At 37.5% G+C, this 19,193-nt stretch overlaps 1 protein-coding gene across 1 annotated transcript in view; it reads left to right on the top strand.

Moving 5' to 3' along the window:
* LOC131959712 (rho GTPase-activating protein 44-like) overlaps window positions 1–19,193 on the top strand; it is a 102,293-nt gene that overhangs the window by 74,971 nt on the left and 8,129 nt on the right. The window contains exons 11-18 of the mRNA XM_059324923.1: window positions 1,884–1,995; window positions 5,622–5,703; window positions 5,830–5,910; window positions 9,172–9,285; window positions 11,077–11,168; window positions 11,254–11,434; window positions 16,141–16,158; window positions 17,664–17,855. Coding sequence (XP_059180906.1) covers window positions 1,884–1,995; window positions 5,622–5,703; window positions 5,830–5,910; window positions 9,172–9,285; window positions 11,077–11,168; window positions 11,254–11,434; window positions 16,141–16,158; window positions 17,664–17,855 — 872 coding nt within the window. The remainder of the gene's footprint in view (window positions 1–1,883; window positions 1,996–5,621; window positions 5,704–5,829; window positions 5,911–9,171; window positions 9,286–11,076; window positions 11,169–11,253; window positions 11,435–16,140; window positions 16,159–17,663; window positions 17,856–19,193) is intronic.

Below are 19,193 nucleotides of genomic sequence, written 5' to 3' on the forward strand. Positions count from 1 at the left end.
TTGCATCACTTGCAGTTGCTCTGTTCTCTGTCTTCAGGTCCAATTCACAGAAAACTCAACACTGATGCGATGACAGCTCAAACATGGCCATAAAGTTTTGCAGCTGATTGCACCAATCCATGTTGCAAAGTATAACTGTTGACTTCAGTCGGCAGAATAATGGCACAGAGAAGAAGACAGACTGAGCTGCAGGTCCTAAAGGGAATTTAAACTTTACAGAGAGAAACATTTGGGATTCTGTCTGAGCTGCTGCTGCACATCATTAACCAGCAACTATCTGTTTTTACATGGAGGCTCGTTTGCATAGAAATCAGACAGTTTTGCGCCAAATGAATGCACATTACATTAAAGTTTAAATGTGTGCAAATGGCACAAGAGCACCAAGACACTATTTGCTTGGCAGCATAGTCAACAGTCTCTTCCTCCTCAGCAACGGAAAATTACCCTCCGTCCTCCAGCTCTGATCTAACCAAGTTCGGACCAAGTTTATTTCTGAGAGCTTGTTTTATTATAGCGGGCCGTCTGTGTCTCATTTCTGAGCATTTTATGTAATAAATTGTGCACACAAACTAAATATTATAAAGAAATTATTATCATGCAAAGAATAATTTCATCTGAGTACATAAAATTAATATTTCATTTCCTTTCAACTAATTGCCCAATTGCACATCCTTAAGAGCGTGCATATCACCAATGCTGGGTCTTGTTGGTTTTCCGAGAATCTACTGCACCTACTGGTACCTTGTTTGCCATGTAGCAATAAAAAATATACAAAAAACCTGGATTAATCTGGTTAGTCACATTGGACTGCTATTATATTGAACACTACTGTAGACATCACCATGAAACATGGAGGCTCGTTTGCATAGAAAGAGGACTGTTTTGCGCCAAATTAATGCACATTACTTTATAGTTTAAATATGTGCAAATGATGCAGGAGTTCCATGACATTATTTGCTTGGCAGCATAGTTAAAGGTGCATTTCAAGAATCACCCGGTTTATTTTGTCTTATTTGTGCAGTTGTAGCTGCATAATCCTTTTATGAATTGACCTGTTAGTCTTGTGAATGCTAGGTAGCTGTGTGGGCGTAGTTCCTCTAATTCTTGACTGTTGCTGCAGGAGTGTAGTGGAGGTTTGAACTCATGTCTTCATGTTTCTGTCTCAGGAGCACCAAGACACTATTTGCTTGGCAGCACAGTAAAAGGTGTATTTCAAGAATTACATGGTTTGTTTTGTCTTATTTGTGCAGGATTAGCTGCAGCAAAAGCTGTGCAATCCTTTTATGAATTCACCTGTTAGTCTTGTTAATGCTAGGTAAACAAATATTGACAAGTTTTGACCTCTAAATTGTTTTATTCCGGTTGAAATGTTGTCAATAATGGCCATACAGAATATAACAAGATGTAACAAGATATAATAACTGCATGGGTGTAGTTCTTTTAATTCTTTACTGTTGCTCCAGGAGTGTAGTGGAGGTTTGAACTCATGTCGTCATGTTTTGGGTCTCAGGAGCACCAAGACACTATTGGCTTGGCAGCACAGTTAAAGGTGCATTTCAAGAATTACACAGTTTGTTTGGTCTTATTTGTGCAGGTTTAGCTGCAGCAAAGGCTGTGCAATCCTTTTATAAATTCCACTGTTAGTCTTGTTAAGGACAAATATGGACAAGTTACAGAGTAAGGTTACAGATACAGAATAAACATAAGAAGATACAGTAGCTGTGAGGCCGTAGCTTTTCTAATTCTTTTACTCTGTGTTCAAGCTCCATCATTCACAAGGTGCCTGGTGTAATCTAGACTCCTGTTTATCAGCTATTGCCCTTTGATTTAAAGATTTTAGTGTGTAGAGGTTTGAACTCTTGTCCTCGTGTTTTGTGCCTCAGGGTTTGTTCAGAATTGCTCCTTCGGCCTCCAAACTGAAGAAACTGAAGGCGTCTTTGGACTGCGGCGTGCTGGACGTTCAGGAGTATTCTGCAGACCCTCACGCCATCGCAGGTGAGCTCCTGTTTCCTGTGTCTCTGTCTCTCTGCCCTGCCAGCTGATCATTATCATCTCGGGTGTTAAACTGCCGTACAGGAGCAGATTTATGAGCTGGCACCCGTCGCTCGTTAGGAATCTTAATTTCTGTGCATTTCTGGTGGGCGGCTAAACTGAGACTGAACATTAAAATGAAGCTACTGAATGATCTGCTAGCTTCTGCATTAAATAAATCCTAATATTTAGTTTTTGATTACCTCTCCTGCACACATGAATGATTCAGCAGCATTTAATTTCCTGCTAAAGGTTAATTTGACAGTCTTACGTACAAATGAGAGTAAAAAGCTAAACTTTAAGACTTGATTAAGATTCAGTTTGCTTCACTGGATGCTGCAACAAGAAAAGCAAAAATGTTTCTGCTTTTATTCGATATATTCAATAAAAACTATCACAAGTCTGGTGATGAATTCCAAATATAACTGGGTTTAGTGTCAGACAGTTTCTCATCTTCTGCACCAAAAAGTCCTTTTGTTGCCTTTAAATCAGAACCATGATAGACTACAAAAGAAAGAAAAGCTTTTATGTTGCTGTTATTGATCTTTTTTCTTTTTTGTGATGGTGTTTTTCTTCACTGGGGCTGAGTGCTGCTGCTGTCAGATGAAAACCTTACAGCTGCAAAAAGTCTCTTTTCACAGATCCTGAAAGAACAATGCATTTTTAAAAGTGTTGAACGAATAGAAGAGAAAATAAAAGAGTGTGGAGTTAATTCCCAGCATGCATCACAAGAGAAGAGCCTCCAGTTTAATCATCACGTTAAGAATATTTCTGAAAGAATTTTCATTTTGTGTCGAGTTTGATGAGTGTTTCATGAGAACGAGACTCCCTTTAGAAAACCTCTGATTTTACTGCATCAGTCTGACAGTCTGATCCGCTCAGTCCTGGTTCTGGTCCTGGTCCTGGTCCTGGTTCTGGTTCTTCTGTGTCTCACTTGTCTTGGTGTGGTCACATTGCTGCTCATCAGCTGATAACATTGCGACAGTTTTATTAATTAATATTTCAGCAAACACAAAATCTGGATTTTCACCCATCAACAACAATATGTGACTTTATTAAATATCAAATCAAGGTGAAAGTTTGAAATGAGATTAACTATTTTTATAAGCAGGCGTAAAATAATTGATTTTTGTGATTTTCTTTTTATACCTGTTAACTGTTTATTTTATTTTATTTTTTGCCGCAGTGCAGCAATTAAAAAAACATAAAATCTAAATCTAAAATCTAAATTTTCAACCCTAACCCATTAGGTGATTTTTTTGTTTTACCTGTTAAGTGTTTGTTTTTTATTTTGATTTGATTTGATTTTGTTTTATTTTATTTCACATTATTTTATTTTATCTTATATTAGATTATTTTATTTTATCTTATTTTGTTTTATTTTATTTTCATCCTATTATGGTTTGGTTTATTTGATCTTATTATGTTTTGGTTTATTTGATCTTATTTTGTTTATTCTTTGTATTTTAATTTTCTTATTGTTTTCATAATTTTGTTTTTATCTCATTTTATATTATCTTATCTTATTTTGTTTTATTATATTTTATCTTATTTTGTTTTATTTTATTGTATCTTATCTTGTTATTTTATTTTATTTATTTATTTTATTTACTTTGTTTTATTTGATTTAATTTGCCTCAGTGCAGCAATGGAAACCATAAAACCTGAAGATTTTAACCCATTAGATGAATTTTATTTTTTTATACCTGTTAACTGTTTATTTAACTTTATCTTACTTTACTTTTCATTTAATTTATTTTGTTTTATTTTATTTTGGTAAAATGTATTTTACTTTGGTTTGTTTTACTTTACTGTATTTTCTGTTATTGTATTTTATTTGCCTCAGTGCAGTGATGAAAACAACAGAATCTGGAGGTTTCCCTTCAGGAACAATACGTCCCTTTATGAACCGTCAGATCAGAGTCAGTGAGTCAGTCAGCTGAGCTCGGTGGAGCGAGAGGACAAACAGACGAGTCCGACTCTAATGATCTCATATTAAACTGGGGAAGCTCAAGCAGCAGATCTAATCTGAGCCGGTCTCGGGGGGGGCTGGGGGGGCCGTGATGGAGGAGAACCGGTTCATCTTCACTCAGCCTCAGACAGGAAAACTAAAACATATCATATCCAGATTTTATGATGTAATTTAGCACCAACAAACAGACGATGTGCCTTTATAAACAGATCAGACACTCAGAGGCTCTCAGCTGTCTGTCTGAGGGACGTCCTCACTCTGTCTGTCATCGTCCCACTCGTCCCGGGGGAAATGAACCAACAGACCAGAGAAGAAGAAGAAGAAGAAGGAGAAGCCCAGTCAGCCATCTCTTTCTCCTCAGCACCAGAAAATGACCCTCCGCCCCCCCGAGCTCTGATCATCAGAGTTCAGACTGAGTTTATCCTGAGAGTTTGTTGTGTTAGAGAGGGCGGTCTGTGTTTAGATTCTTATCTGTGTCTTATTTCAGGGCGTTTTATGCAATAAATTGTGCACAAACAGTAAACATTTAAAAGAAATTATAATCATGCAAAGAATAATTTAATCTTGAGAACATAAAATAAATATTTGGCTGCTTGCTTTGTCTTTGAGAGTGAATTTTAAAGGCATCTTAAAGTAGAGACACTAGAGGTAAATAGGGTAATTTTCTAATGTATAGATTTTTATTTGTATTTTTTACATTGAGGCTCGTTTGCATAGAAATCGGACAGTTTTGCACATTATGTATATATAGGATTTACATACAGGAGCACCAAGACACTATTTGCTTGGCAGCATAGTTAAAGGTTTGTTTCAAGAATGATACGGTTTGTTTTGTCTTATTTGTGCAGGATTAGCTGCAGAAAAAGCCATAGAGTGATTATAGAGAAAACTTATTATCATGCAAAGAATAATTTGCTTTATCTTTAAGAGTGAAATGTAAAGGCATCTTAAAGTAGAGACATGACAGGAGAATAGGGTAATTTTTTTAAATCATAGATCACTGGTAAACTTCCAAAGTTTGTTATTTACATTAAGACAATATTTTTTTGCATTACAAGTTTTCCGAAATGTTTATATTTAGATATGCAATTGGTGTGCAAATTTAGTGTGCTAATTTGCATATATTTGCAGGACATAAATCTGAACATTGGATAAAGCAAATGTCAAAGTTATTATTTAATTTTGTTGATAAATACTGTTAAAAATCGATTTTCATCTTGTTTTTAGGAACAAAATGTATAAATCAGGGTACGAATGATTGAATATAGTTAGGAATAAAACTGGTAAATTTAGAGCTGAAGTTGAGAAAACTAATTTCAAGATTTCCTACATATTTATGCAGGGTTTTTTTTTTTACATGCAAATTCAAATGATTTACAATAACGGGTGGATGGAAACGTGTTTATAGTGAAATTACATCTCAACGTGACATTTGGTCGGCTGAACACTATGAAAGCTTAATAAAATATCTCCTCTGCCTCGTGTCGTGACCACTCCTGCATCCTAATGCCCCTCAGTGGCGGTCTCTGTAATCCTGCAGGAACCGTCACATTAAATATGCATTGTTTCTGCACACATATATGCATTGATTCCTCTGATTGTTGTCCTCTCTCTGCAGGTGCTTTGAAGTCGTACCTGCGGGAGCTCCCCGAGCCACTAATGACATACGAGCTGTACAATGACTGGATCCAGGCCTCCAAGTCTGTATCTCCTCATGTTGTTGTTGATGTTGTTGTTAGATCAGAGCTGCTGATGATTTCCTTCCCTGAACTTTAAGTTTTAACAAGTTCACCGTCTCTTTGCCTTCTCTTCCTGTCGCTCCGCAGCATTCAAGATCAAGACAAGAGACTGCAGGCTCTGCTGAACGCCTGCGAGAAGCTTCCCCCCGCCAACAACAACAACTTTAAGTGAGTCACTCCAATGATTAGTCAGACTTCAGATGGACGTCTTCTCTCAGCTGTTGCAGAGCTGTCGGCCCTTCAGTATGTTAGGAGGTCTGATGAGGACTGGAGTCAGAGTTAATTCATTAAAAAATCACGTCTGACTGACTCAGCCCCGTTCACTCCAGCAGAAAACGTCTGGAAAACATTCTGTTGCAAAGATATTTTACTGCAACAAGAAAATACTTACAGTAGCATTAAATTAGACATAGACCCATTTTTGTCTTTTTTTATTGGGGGCAGGGGATCTTTTAGGGGGGAATAGCAGGGAACTTGAAGATTAATTTGGGATGCAGCTCAGCACTTTGTGTCAAGTTTTTCGAAATCAGAAGTAAGAATTGTGTTTTTGTGCTGCATATGGTCGAATTTGGGAATTTCAGAGTGTATTAGGGCTGAGAACAGAGTTATCAAACCGACTCAGGAAAGTTCAGGTGATTGAATGAGTTGAGGCAGGTGTGTTTCTGCTTTGTTGTAACAAAATCCTGCAGCCACAGGAAACTGTTCATGGATCAGCTTAACACGCCTGACTTGGAACATAATGATGAGAGTATGTGAAGTCCATTCTGAATTATATTTGTGGTCATTATACATAAGTTGTTCAGCAAATTTTTGGATTTGTTTCTCACATTTGCTGCAAAATTTAAACCATTTTTGACCACTTGAAAACTAATAGAAATGGTCAAAAATTGCTCCAAAATATCACATTATAACACCAAGACCTTAAGGACATAAAAGTCTTCATATAAGTTTTTATTCTTGCCTATCCCAGAGTGACAAGTTGTTAGAATATGGAGACAGCATCTCAACAGTTAAATAAATAAAAAATCTGAGAGAAAGTCGTCTTTTTTGCCAGCAAGCTTTTCTTTGTGATCACAGTGTTCTTATTGCCGTGCAGTGTCAATGTTTCTATAGAAAATAATTGGTCTATAGCCCATTAAATGAGCTGATAACAACCAACTGCACCTACTAGAAGGTGGAGCAGGTCGCTGCTGATGGCCATTCACATTTTGTTGTTTGGTTCTGATTTGACGGTGGACATTTCAAGCTTTATTTTAATCAACAAACGGTGCTGATAAAACGTCTGATGGCTGCGGTGTCGCTGCATTTTCTGCTGGATTAAAGGGAGCCGTGGATATTTACTGAAGAAGAAAGAGAGGAGGAGGAGGAGAGGAGAAGAAAGAGAGGAGGAGGAGGAGGAGAGGAGAAGGAGAGGAGGAAGAGAGGAGGAGGAGAAGAAGAAAGAGAGGAGGAGGAGAGCAGAGGAAAGATAGGAGGAGGAGAGGAGAAGGAGTAGGAGAGGAGGAAGAGAGGAGGAGATGAGAAGAAAGAGAGGAGAAGGAGAGGAGAAGGAGGAAGAGAGGAGGAGATGAGAAGAAAGAGAGGAGAAGAAGGAGAAGAAGAAAGAGAGGAGGAGAAGAGCAGAAGAAAGATAGGAGGAGGAGAGGAGAGGAGGAAGAGGAGGAGTAGAAGAAAGAGGAGGAGGAGAAGGAGAGGAGAAGGAGAAGAAGAAAGAGAGGAGGAGGAGAGGAGAAGAAAGAGAGGAGGAGGAGAGGAGAAGGAGAGGAAGAAAGAGAGGAGGAGGAGAAGGAGAGGAAGAGGAGAGGAGAGGAGAGGAGAGGAGAGGAGAGGAGAGGAGAGGAGAGGAGAGGAGAGGAGGAGGAAGAGGAGAGGGAGAGGAGAGGAGAGGAGGAGGAGGAAGAGCGATGTGACGGGAGGGAGACTGAAGGAGCAGAGACTCTGCAGCATTTGTCAGTGTCATCATCGAATCGCACAAATAAGGCGTATTTTATTTTTAGCGAGTCGTCGTCGTCGGAGACCTGTCAGACCTGTCCACGCCGTCGCTGCTCGTCTTCACTCAGCTCGGCTCTCGATGACTCATTCAGACACACTGGCCCAGTTTAACTGAGACACAGTGAGAGGAGTTCTCTGTAATAATAATAAGCTCTGTGTGTGTTAAAGGAGCAGTTTTATCTTATTTAGAGCTGCAGAGGGAGGGACACCTGACCTGGATCACAGCTCTGTATTGTTCTCTTATTTCCCACATCTCTCACTTTACATATCTCATGTCACATATATAATACTGCTGACAACATGACAGAGAGGCAGATCTGTGGGAAAGCGGCTTTACGTTTAACCACAGATACTTATTATACTATTCTAACACAGACAGATAATAAATAATCTCACTACAAAACAGCTGCTGCTGAATTAATGCATTTCTAGACATTTTCTGCATTAAAATGTCTAAAAAGACTAAACCTATCTTGCATATTTTGTTGACTTATTTATTTACATTATCCCAAATTTTTCCAACAAGTACAAACTGAGAGAAAACTGTAATTGGAATCAAAATAACTGTCATTTCAGTGTCAATATCCCCTTTGTGCATGCATCAGATGTGTGGTTGTCTGCAAGAAGCTGCCATAAATGGACTTTTTATCCAGTTTAAAGCAACATTTTAATGATCATCTTTTCAGATCTTGTTTTTTTCTCTATTTTTAATCAGATTAATGATTTTAGTAATCAGACATCTGGATCTCAAGTTATCAGAGAAATGTTCTGCATTAAAAGGTATAAAAGACAGACTGTGTATATTTTGTTGACTTACATTATCACAAATGTTTCAAACAAGACAGAAAACTGTCATTTTAACCAAAATAACAGTCATTTCAGTGTCATATCCTTTTTGTGCATCCATCAGCTTTGTTGTTGTCTACCAGAAGCTGCTATAAATTTACTTTTTATGCAGTTTAAAGCCACATTTTTATGATGCACTTTCTACATCTTGGTCTTTTCTCACTTTATATCTAACCAGATGAAGGATTTTAGTAATCAGACATCTGGATCTGAAGTTATCAGAGAAACAATCCCCTCTAGGACTCCTGAGTGCACCAAACTGCAGTGAAAAACACTGATTTTTGAACATAAAACTGCTTTATTGAGGGTTTTTACTGGTTTTAATCAGCAGGTCTGTTTGTTTCGGAGAGGAGAAGAGCTCAGTGGATAATTCTGCTCTCGTTAAAAAACATTAACAAATTAATAATGAGGAGAAACTGAATGCGATGATGTCAATGGTGGTGCAAATCAACTCCCATGATCCCACACTACTTCTCGGCGTTATTATTATACTTATAATAAGTTACTTTGGACATAAGCTAAATGAATGTGCTTTTAAGTGCTGTTTTCACTGCCTGACCTTGTTCCTTGTGTCTGTGTAATTATTAACAGGTATCTGATCAAATTCCTCTCCAAACTGACTGAGTATCAGGACGTGAACAAGATGACGCCCGGAAACATCGCCATCGTCCTCGGACCAAACCTGCTGTGGATGCACAACGAAGGGTGAGACACAAACAGAAACACAACAACAGTTATTTACTGTTTATAATGACTTCAGGCTGCAGGACTGGATCATTTTCCACAATGATTTAACCTCAAACTCAAAACTCCCATCAAACAGTATTACTTTAGATGTGTTGTGTGTCATGTTATACACAAATCTCACTGACATATTTGGTTTATTTTGAAAGTTTGGGACCTGCACTATAATTTAAACTGAATTATGAGAGTTTACACATGTTTGGTTGCACAGTAGGAGCTTGTTTGACTGACATATCAGTGAGATTTTTGTGGTTAATTGGAAGGGAAAGAAAATGCAGGTTTTGCCGTGTTCTTATTATTATTTATTGAGTTTTTGCAGCAAAAAAAACTACAACAAAACAGGAAAAAATATAGAAAAAACCTACAATAATACTTACAACTAATCAGAAAATCTAAAGTATGCACAGAATAGTTTAAATAATTCAATATTCATGCAGTTATATTATAGTTTGACATTCATTTACTTGTTTTTCTCTTCTAAATGATCAGAGGTTTTTTAAATTTCTTTATGAATGTTTTGTCCTTCACTCTGAAAAGAATTTTCAACTTTTCTGTATTATTAATGTTTTGGACAATTTCCAGCTGCTGTAAATGTCTTTAATCCGTCTTTAATGTGCACCACAAGGTGGGAATTAACATTTAACCACTATGGACTTATTTTTGTCTGGTCAGCTTCTATGTCGTGTTGTTATTTGTGGCTGGTTTTCATGTATTTTACAGGTAATTTCACATATAAAATGCACATTTTTTCCATGTCTTTATGAATGTTTTGTTCTTGACTCTCAAAAGGAATATCAACTTTTTTCATAATATATGTTTTGGACAATTTCCAGCCACTGTAAATGTTTTTAATCTGTCTTTAATGTACACCACAAGGCGGGAATTTGGGATTTCTTATGCTAATATATTTATTTACGACTGCATTATACATTTAACCAGGATGGACTTATTTTTGTGCGGTCAGCTGCAATGTTGTGTTGTTATTTTTGGGTGTTTTTTTATGAACTTTTTAGGTAATTTCACATATAAAATGCATTTTTTTTACATTTTTTAATTTTGTTATGAATGTTTTGTTCTTAACTCTCAAAAGATATATCAACATTTACATAATATATGTTTTGGATGATTTCCAGCCAATGTAAATGTCTGTAATCTGTCTTTATTTGTTCATCACAAGGCGGGAATTTGGGATTTCTTACAGCAAAATATTTATCTATGACTGCATTAACATTTAACCAGGATGGACTTATTTTTGTGTGGTCAGCTGCAATGTCGTGTTGTTATTTTTGGGTGGTTTTCATGAACTTTTTAGGTAATTTTATAGATAAAATGCATGTTTTTTTGTGCAGTAATAACAGCTAGAAGAGGGAAAGACTCGTCACACATCATTTTCTCATTTCTGTCAGTGGAGAAACTGAATATCTGCTCATATTCACTAAGCTGCTAATAGACTCGAGGCTCCAGGAGACTTTTTATCATGAAGCACACTCCTCATGGTGATGATGATGATGAGTCAGCAGTTTTCGAGGATGAAGGAGACCTCCCTTTATATCTCTGTGTAAATCTGACAAACCCTTTTATCCCTCTCTAACTTTTTGATTAGTATTTTTAATAGCCAACATTCTCGGAAATCGTTTTAATTTTCTCCTTTTTAAAGCTTCTGCAGTATCATGAAACTGTGCTAATCACCGGCTGAGTGTAAATCCTGACGATCCTCAAAGTCCCACATTAAAACAAAGTGTCTGTGTGCAGGAACATCACGGAGATGATGACCACGGTTTCCCTGCAGATCGTCGGCATCATCGAGCCGATCATCCAGCACGCCGACTGGTTCTTCCCCGGAGGTGAGGAGGGAGAATTCAACACGAAATTTGACTTTTTCTCATAAATAAAACACTGAATTTTTTCTGTGTGTCGTCCTTTTCTTAGAAATCGAGTTCAACGTGACGGGGAACTACGGCAGCCCAGTTCACACCAACCACAACGCCAACTACAGCTCCATGCCGTCTCCGGACATGGAGCAGATGGACCGCAAGCAGAACGACCAGAGCCGCCGGCCGCTCAGCGTCGCCACCGACAACATGATGCTGGAGTTCTACAAGAAGGACGGGTACGACCCCTCAGCTCAAGTCAGGTCATTTCATTTATACAGCACAGTCTAAACACAAACACACCACAGTGATTTATGCAATAAAAGGGGAAAAAAGAGCTGAAAATGTATCAGAAAATCCCTGAAATGTCATGATGCTGAACTATGATTGGCTCTCTATAGTCAGAGGCGGGACTGTAAGCTTATTCCGATCATGGCCAACATTAACGTATTTAAAGGGATATTTCTGATTTTTTTTTTTGCAGTGAGCTTGTATGAGGTTCTGACTCTCAGTCAGTATTACCTGCAGTAAATGGTCTGCATGCTCCCAGTTTGGAGATGAATGATTGGCTGCAGACGGGGACACAAAATGTTTTTTAACCACCTAAACAAAGACCCATCCTAAAAATGTTCTATCCATTAATGTGTAGGAATGTGGTTGAAAAAAGTAGTGCCAAACAAAAATCATTGGACACATCAGTTAATATAGCGTACACATAAACGGGTAGTTAAAAAACATGTTGTTGCAGTCCTGATCAGTATTAGTATTTTCATTAGTTTCCTGTCTGTAGCGTCTGTTTCTCCAAATCATCATCTGCTGGAGGAAATACACTGACAGAAGGTCAGAACCTCATAAACTGTCCCTTTAAGGGCCTGTAGCTATTAGGAACATATCAGTATCCTATGAAACTGTATAACGTAAGTGATCTTTGGTTTCAACCACGTCATATCTTGTCGGTAAGGGGGTTAATACCACCGCAAAGTTAGGCTACATTTTGGCGAGGGAATAACTGGTTATTCTGAATGAAAATTCTTGCAGAAATCTGCAAAATGTCAAAAGTTTTTGAAACCAAATCACAGCATGGATTTTTTAATGGTGTTCCTAAAGATCTTGGTGTCTTAATGTAGGATTCTGGAGAGATTTAAACCATTTTTTAGTCCCAAAAAGGTTAAATGCAGCACCAAGGATAATATACAAAAACTTTTATGTTGCAATTCATATGATGTCCTTTGAGCTCTGTTATTAACACATTGCTGACAGCTTTTGTACGCTACGTCACAATCGCTGTTTTAAACACGTTGGTAATGCTGAAAAACAATGAGGAGAAAAAGAACAAGGTAAAGCTTAAAAAAAAAAGACTTCTTCTAACAAACACACACAAACACAAACACCTGTCTCCTGGTTCAAACTCTGCAGGTTTGATATCAGGTTTTGGCGATTTTTGGCGCATAACTGGTGCATAACTTTATGTATATGTGTATATATATGTGTGTGTGTGTGTGTGTGTGTATAAAGCTGCTGAGTGTGCAATGTGTTTATTAATCTTAGCAAAACAGCTGAATATGATGATTGTAGTAACAACATATTCAGACGTTGCGAGCTGACAGCCAGGTGACATCACAGCTGTTGCACAACTTTCATTCTGAAACTATTTTTGAAAACAAAACAGGACATTAAACTTCTCAGTGTGATGTTTGCATGGTGAGGACAACCTGGATATTGTGTGCCTTTATAGCAGAGAACACAGAGCTCAGCAGGCTGTGCACTGCTGCATCCTGCAGAGCCACAAAGTGTTCAGGGAGTCTCTTGTTTTGGGGTAAAAGTCTGTTGGAGACAGACAGAGAGACGTTATCCTGCTGTTCCTCTGTTAAAGAAGTACAGAAAAGACAGTGTGCAGTAATTAAACTGCAAAAAGTCTTAAATCCACACCTAAATGAGCTGCAAACACAAGTTAAATAAGCTTGTAAAACACGAACAATGACGAAAAACTGCTCCAACATTGCAGAAAAGACTGTGCAGTAATTAAACTGCAAAAAGTCCTGAATCCACACCTAAATGAGCTGCAAACACGAGTTAAATAAGCTTGTAAAACACGAACAATGACGAAAAACTGCTCTAACAGTGCAGAAAAAAGACAGTGTGCAGTAATTAAACTGCATTAAGTCCTGCATGCACACCTAAATGAGCTGCAAGTATGAGTAAATAAGCTTGTAAAACATGCAAACTTAGAATGAAACTAACCAGAACAGTGACGAAAAACTGCTCCAACATTGCAGAAAAGACTGTGCAGTAATTAAACTGCAAAAAGTCCTGCATGCACACCTAAATGAGCTGCAAACACGAGTAAATAAGCTTGTAAAACATGCAAACTTGTAATGAAACTAACCTAAAATGACGAACAAAAAATGACGAAAAACTGCTCCAACAGTGCAACAAAAAGTGAGAGGAACCTGGTGTTAACCTGTGAGTGATGGACACCCGATCCTGTCACTCAGCCTCTGACTCACTCAGCGTCCTCCCCACGTCCTCGTGTCCTCACAGCTTCATTCAGGCTGGATCCTCCCTGACAGCCCGGCTGACAGGGAGGCTCTACATGTTTTAAAGTTTCACCATGACTGCCTTTCTGACACATGTGAGGAGAAGAATTCCCCACCGGTTACACAAGTTTCATGTGAGAGGTGACCTCAGCCAGAGCTCAGGACAGAGAGAACAGTGTATCAGTCTTTATCTGCAGCCGGTGGAGAGAAAGGAGGAGAAGGAGAGCTGACATTTAGTCTGTGAAATGAGGAATCAAGCTGTGCAGGAGGATTAGCTGGAAGCAGTCAGTGGCTTCTCTTTCTCTTCCCTCTGTCTGTCTCTGTGTCTCTGTCTTTAATGCTTTAATACTCCCTCGCTCTTATCGGGCCCTGCAGCTCGTCTAAGCTCTGCAGCCCCGGGACCACGAGTAGCCCCGCTAATTAAACCTGGACCCAGAGAGTGTGTGTTGGATCTGATCAATAGAGCTCAGCGTTCGGTAGAAACTCTTCAGGCTGAGAGCTTCTTATGTACAAAAGATTTCAGATTTACACGTCTGTACACGGTTGTAAAGTTGCGTTTTAAATTTTTACGCAGTGCTCAGCCTCGTCTTAAACATTAATTGATGTTCAGACAGTAAAATGTGTTGCTCCGGGGGAATCTATGAGGAATAAAACTGTTATAATTTCTCTTCAGTAGCAGCAGCAGCTGAAGGACACGCTGCACTTATTCTCCACTTTCATGTGGACACTGAGAATAATTTATAGGTGCATACAAGGTTAGATACAGAACAGAGAAACCTGCAGAGCATCACCGTTTACTTTCAGAGAGAAACGGTTGGTGCATGAACAAATCAGATAACAGGATGTTACTTTAAACATATAAACATTTGGGGGATTTTTCACCTTTTTGCAGAAATTTGCTGAGAAGATTGACTTCACTCTCAGTAGATAGACTGATAATAATCTTCCTATCTGACGCTTTGCATGATGATATCTGCACGCTTTCTGTACTGAAAGATAAAAGCTTTAAAATTAAATATTGGCATCAGCCTGAAATGAACATTTTGGCCGATATAAAAGTATGTAGTGAAATGAAACATCAGAAAATGACTTAATCTGCTGGAAACTAGTAAAAACTCCTGATATAATGCAAAGCATGATTTTATGCCGTAATGGCACATTTAAACCTTTTTAACATATTTTAAAAATATATATCATAATTATTTTATTTAGTTTTAGCTTTGAACAAAGTATCATATTGCCTTGCATTTCTATAGCATTTATTGTTGTTTTATTGTTTCGCTGATGTTATTTTAACTTGTTATTTTCATGCCGTTCATGTTAACTTATACAGCCAAAATTGTGCTACATATGTAAATTTGATTTGATTTGGATTTAATCATAAATCATAAGGTCAATAGCGATTATACACAATTATTTTGATATTGGAAATAAACCAAAAGCGACTTCTAGTGAAAAAATAAAATCCAGAGTCTGTGTTTTGGATACAAGGTTTATTATTATAATTATAGACTTATTATAAGACCAGAGGGTTTAACTTCCCAAAAAATAAAAATAGAAATAAATTATTTTTAAATAAATAAAATGTTAAAATAACACTGTATACCATATGCGTTATTGCATAAAAAATTATAAAATAAATAAAAATGTCCATTTGTGAGGCAGAATGGTTCAATTCTGAGTGTGATGCATGAAGGTAATTGACTAACCAATCATTATACATTTTTCTTAAATTTCAGGGATTTATTTTTTGCATCTATTAGGGAAACTTTGACGTAATTAACACTAAAGGGAAACGATAATTTAAACGAGGCTGAAGCACGCTCACCCCTCAAATCACACATTACAGTTGTTATATATAACATATATAAACTTGCAAAATAAATAAATCGTCTTTAAATTTTGATTTAATCATAAATCATAAGGTCTCATTATTAAAAATGTCACAATATTGATATATACAATTATCAAATTATTATAAAATGTACCAAGAAGAACATACTCTCAGTGAATGATGAGCTGCAAAAAGTGTTTGTAGATGTTGAACTTAAAAAACAAACAAACAAGTAAGCTCATATCCAAAGTGTTCAACATGCACTAACACCAGAACGATCAAACCATTAAAATAAAAAAACGTCCCTTGTGTGATTCCTGAATCTTCCAACTCCAGTGTTCTAACTCCTCTGCGTGGTGAGAAACCTCTCGCACTTCTTTTTAATTTTTTTCGTGTTTTCTTTGTGTCCATGAGGGAAACTTTGACCTAATTATCACCAAAGGAGACGATAATTATCTCTGCTCTCATCTTTAAAGTCCCTCTGCTGACTGATATCAGTGTTAAAGCGCCGCTGGAGACTCTTTCTTTCTGTCTGTCTGTCCTCACTGTGTTGTCTCTGTCTTTAACTACGCAGCATTAGGAAGATTCAAAGGTACAGTATAGATCTTCTCCCTCCGTCACCTCATCAGTCCATCTGTTCATCAGCTGCACGCTGACAGGAAGTGTCGCTCATGTGTCATGTGTGTGTTTAACGCTCCGCCTGAAGACACACTTGGAGTCTTTAGTTCAATATGTCCAACAGAGCGGGACAACGGGGACAAAGCCGTCTTTCTTTGTATCTGTGTTTACATAAGTAGCATCTTTCTCTACTGGATGAACTCGTTCAGCAACAGAACTGCAACAGCCTCCTGTTGTTTACACTCAGATAGCTTTGATTTCTATTACATTAAACTAAGAATTTAAAATAAATAGAGTTTTAAATTCTGGAAAATTTGTTTATTCATTTTCTGCTAAATATGAAGTTGCAGCCATGTAGCTTAGCTTAGCATAAACACTGGAAGCGGAGGGAAACTGCTAGATTGACTGCTAAGCAGCTCTAAAACTTTGAAATTAACATTATGTTAATGCATCAATGCATTCTGTATCATACTTATGTTCCTTTCATAATCCTATTTAACATTAGACTAATAAATATGTAGTATATGTAAATAAGTATGCACAAAACCATAATAAAGACAAAAAATATAATAAATAACATAAAAAAATAATTATTATTAATATATGAGAAGAAAAAAGAATAAAAACAGGGGAATAATAAAAAACGCTTTAAAAATGAATAACAGTTATAATGATATAAATCATAAAAAAGAAAAAACGCAAGCTGAATTTCTCAGATAAATTATTATTCTTTAATTTGAATAAAATAGAATACATATATATTATTATTATTATTTTATTTTTAATTATTAAAATAAATATATACATAAATAAAATTTACCATGATAGATGACCCCCCAAAAAGCAGGAAAATTGTATTTTAGAGGCTGAGACTTATTTTTAAAATAGTTTGCAAACATATTTTTAATCAACTGACTAATCATTTAATCGACTGCAGCTTTAAACCACGTTTAATGATGTCGAGGTCACCTTTTTTATTCTTCCGCACAGCCAGGCTAGCAGTTTCCCTCCCGAGACAGTTTCCAGTCTTTATGCTAAGCTAAGCTAACTGGCTGCTTCATGTTGAATTGACAGATATAAGATTGTTTCCCAAATTGTTCAAATAGTTATTTTTGTGTGATTGTTTTAAGGGTTTTAAGGGACCGTAACGTCTTCATCAACTTCCTGTTCATTTCATCCAAACTGCCCTGAAAACAACATCTCACCTTCCTCATAAGCCAACATGGCGTTATACATCCAGTGACACATTGTGTAGATAAATGTTGTTGTGTGTTCCTGCATGTTCAGGACCATCAGAGACCCCCCACAGGGCCGTGTGACCCTGCAGCTGATCGGGGTCAGACCTTTTTCAGTACAGATGAGCGACATCTGTTTTTATCAGCCCTGACGGTGTGTTGAGGGTGTGGACCCCCCTGAACCACACACACACACACACACACACCGTTGGTCTGATTGGCTGTGATCTGTGTCCCACTGCAGCATGGGTGTCAGGGTGATGGACACTACTTGGGTGTCGCGCAGGGGCTCGTCTTCTACGCGTAAATCCTCCTCCACGCCTCCGAGCGTGCACCACTCTGTCCCGCTCGCCGACGCGCTCGTCCCCGAGCAGCCGGGGGACTTCTCCGCCTCCCCCTCCCCCACCCCTCCTCCCACTAACAGCGACCGGGCCAGGTAAGGCTGTCGTGCCCCCCCCCGTCCTCCTGTCTCCCCCTCCTCCCCCTCACACACCGCCCACTTGGCAGCTCCCAATAATGTCATAATATCCTGAAAATGTGTTCAAATTTACACTTAACCTGATTGAAAATGTAATAAAACCCAATAATGTGATAAAATATCCTGACTGATATCGCAATAACATTTTTACTGATATTGTAAAACTTTATTATGTTACAGAGAATAATCTGTGGAGGTCAAACGTTTCTAAGTTTTACTGTTTTAACCCTCTGAACCCCGATGAGACGTTTTAGGGTGTTTTGTGCTCTTTTTATATTTCCCTCTCTGTGTCCTTGTGTTTCACTGCAACATATAAAATCTAAAAAGTCCTGCAGCTCTATGGAATCAGCACAATCAGAACAACTCAAACATGTATTTATGCAGAATAACACAGTTAGAATGACAGAAATAAAAAAAATTGAATTTCTCTGATAAACTATTTTTTTTAAATTGTACTAAAATGGATTTTATATAAAAACACTTTTCCAAGTGCCCACAAGTGTCACAAATGTTGTTAAAAAAAGACAAAAGTACCAAAAATAGATACAAAATGACCAGAAAAAGACACAAATATCCCCCCAAAATTGTTAAACTATCAAAAAAAACATAAAATGATTAAAAAGACATACAATTACCAAAAAAAGATACAAAATTACCAAAGTGAGACGCAAAATGACCAAAAAACAGTTCTCTCCACATATTGAAGTATTGTCATGTCTCCAGCCTCTCCTGTCCTCTCCTCTCTGCTCTGTGTAAACAGCCTCTCCTGTCCTCTCCTCTCTGCTCTGTGTAAACAGCCTCTCCTGTCCTCTCCTCTCTGCTCTGTGTAAACAGATTTTCAGTGAACATGTGTCACATGACCGTTGGTCTCAGCAGAATCAATCATGTCTTCACAGTGTCTCTGAGGAGCAGAATTTAATGTTTTTAACAGGATCTGGTTAGTGCAAACGCTTTATTTTAAATGACACATGTAGAATAAAGAGATTCTGACACTAATATCAACATTTTAACACAAATTCTGGTCACTTTTTAACGGAAATGTTCGTTACAGATGATCCGTTCAAGGACCGTCGAAAAGGTCAAACTCTCACAATAATGCCTGTTTTTACAGTTTCTTTCTATGATAAATGGTAATTTTTTTTGCCATTATTTAAAGAAAACATACTCTTTTTGTCAAAAAGTTAGATTTATTACATTAGTTTTCAATTAAAAAAAGACTCTTTCTTGTCAAATCTTATTGTGATATCATTCAGGACATTTTATTCCATCATTGGTTAGTTTATAACAGTATTGGGT

Source organism: Centropristis striata, chromosome 21, assembly GCF_030273125.1.
Source record: "Centropristis striata isolate RG_2023a ecotype Rhode Island chromosome 21, C.striata_1.0, whole genome shotgun sequence".
Taxonomy (NCBI): domain Eukaryota; kingdom Metazoa; phylum Chordata; class Actinopteri; order Perciformes; family Serranidae; genus Centropristis; species Centropristis striata.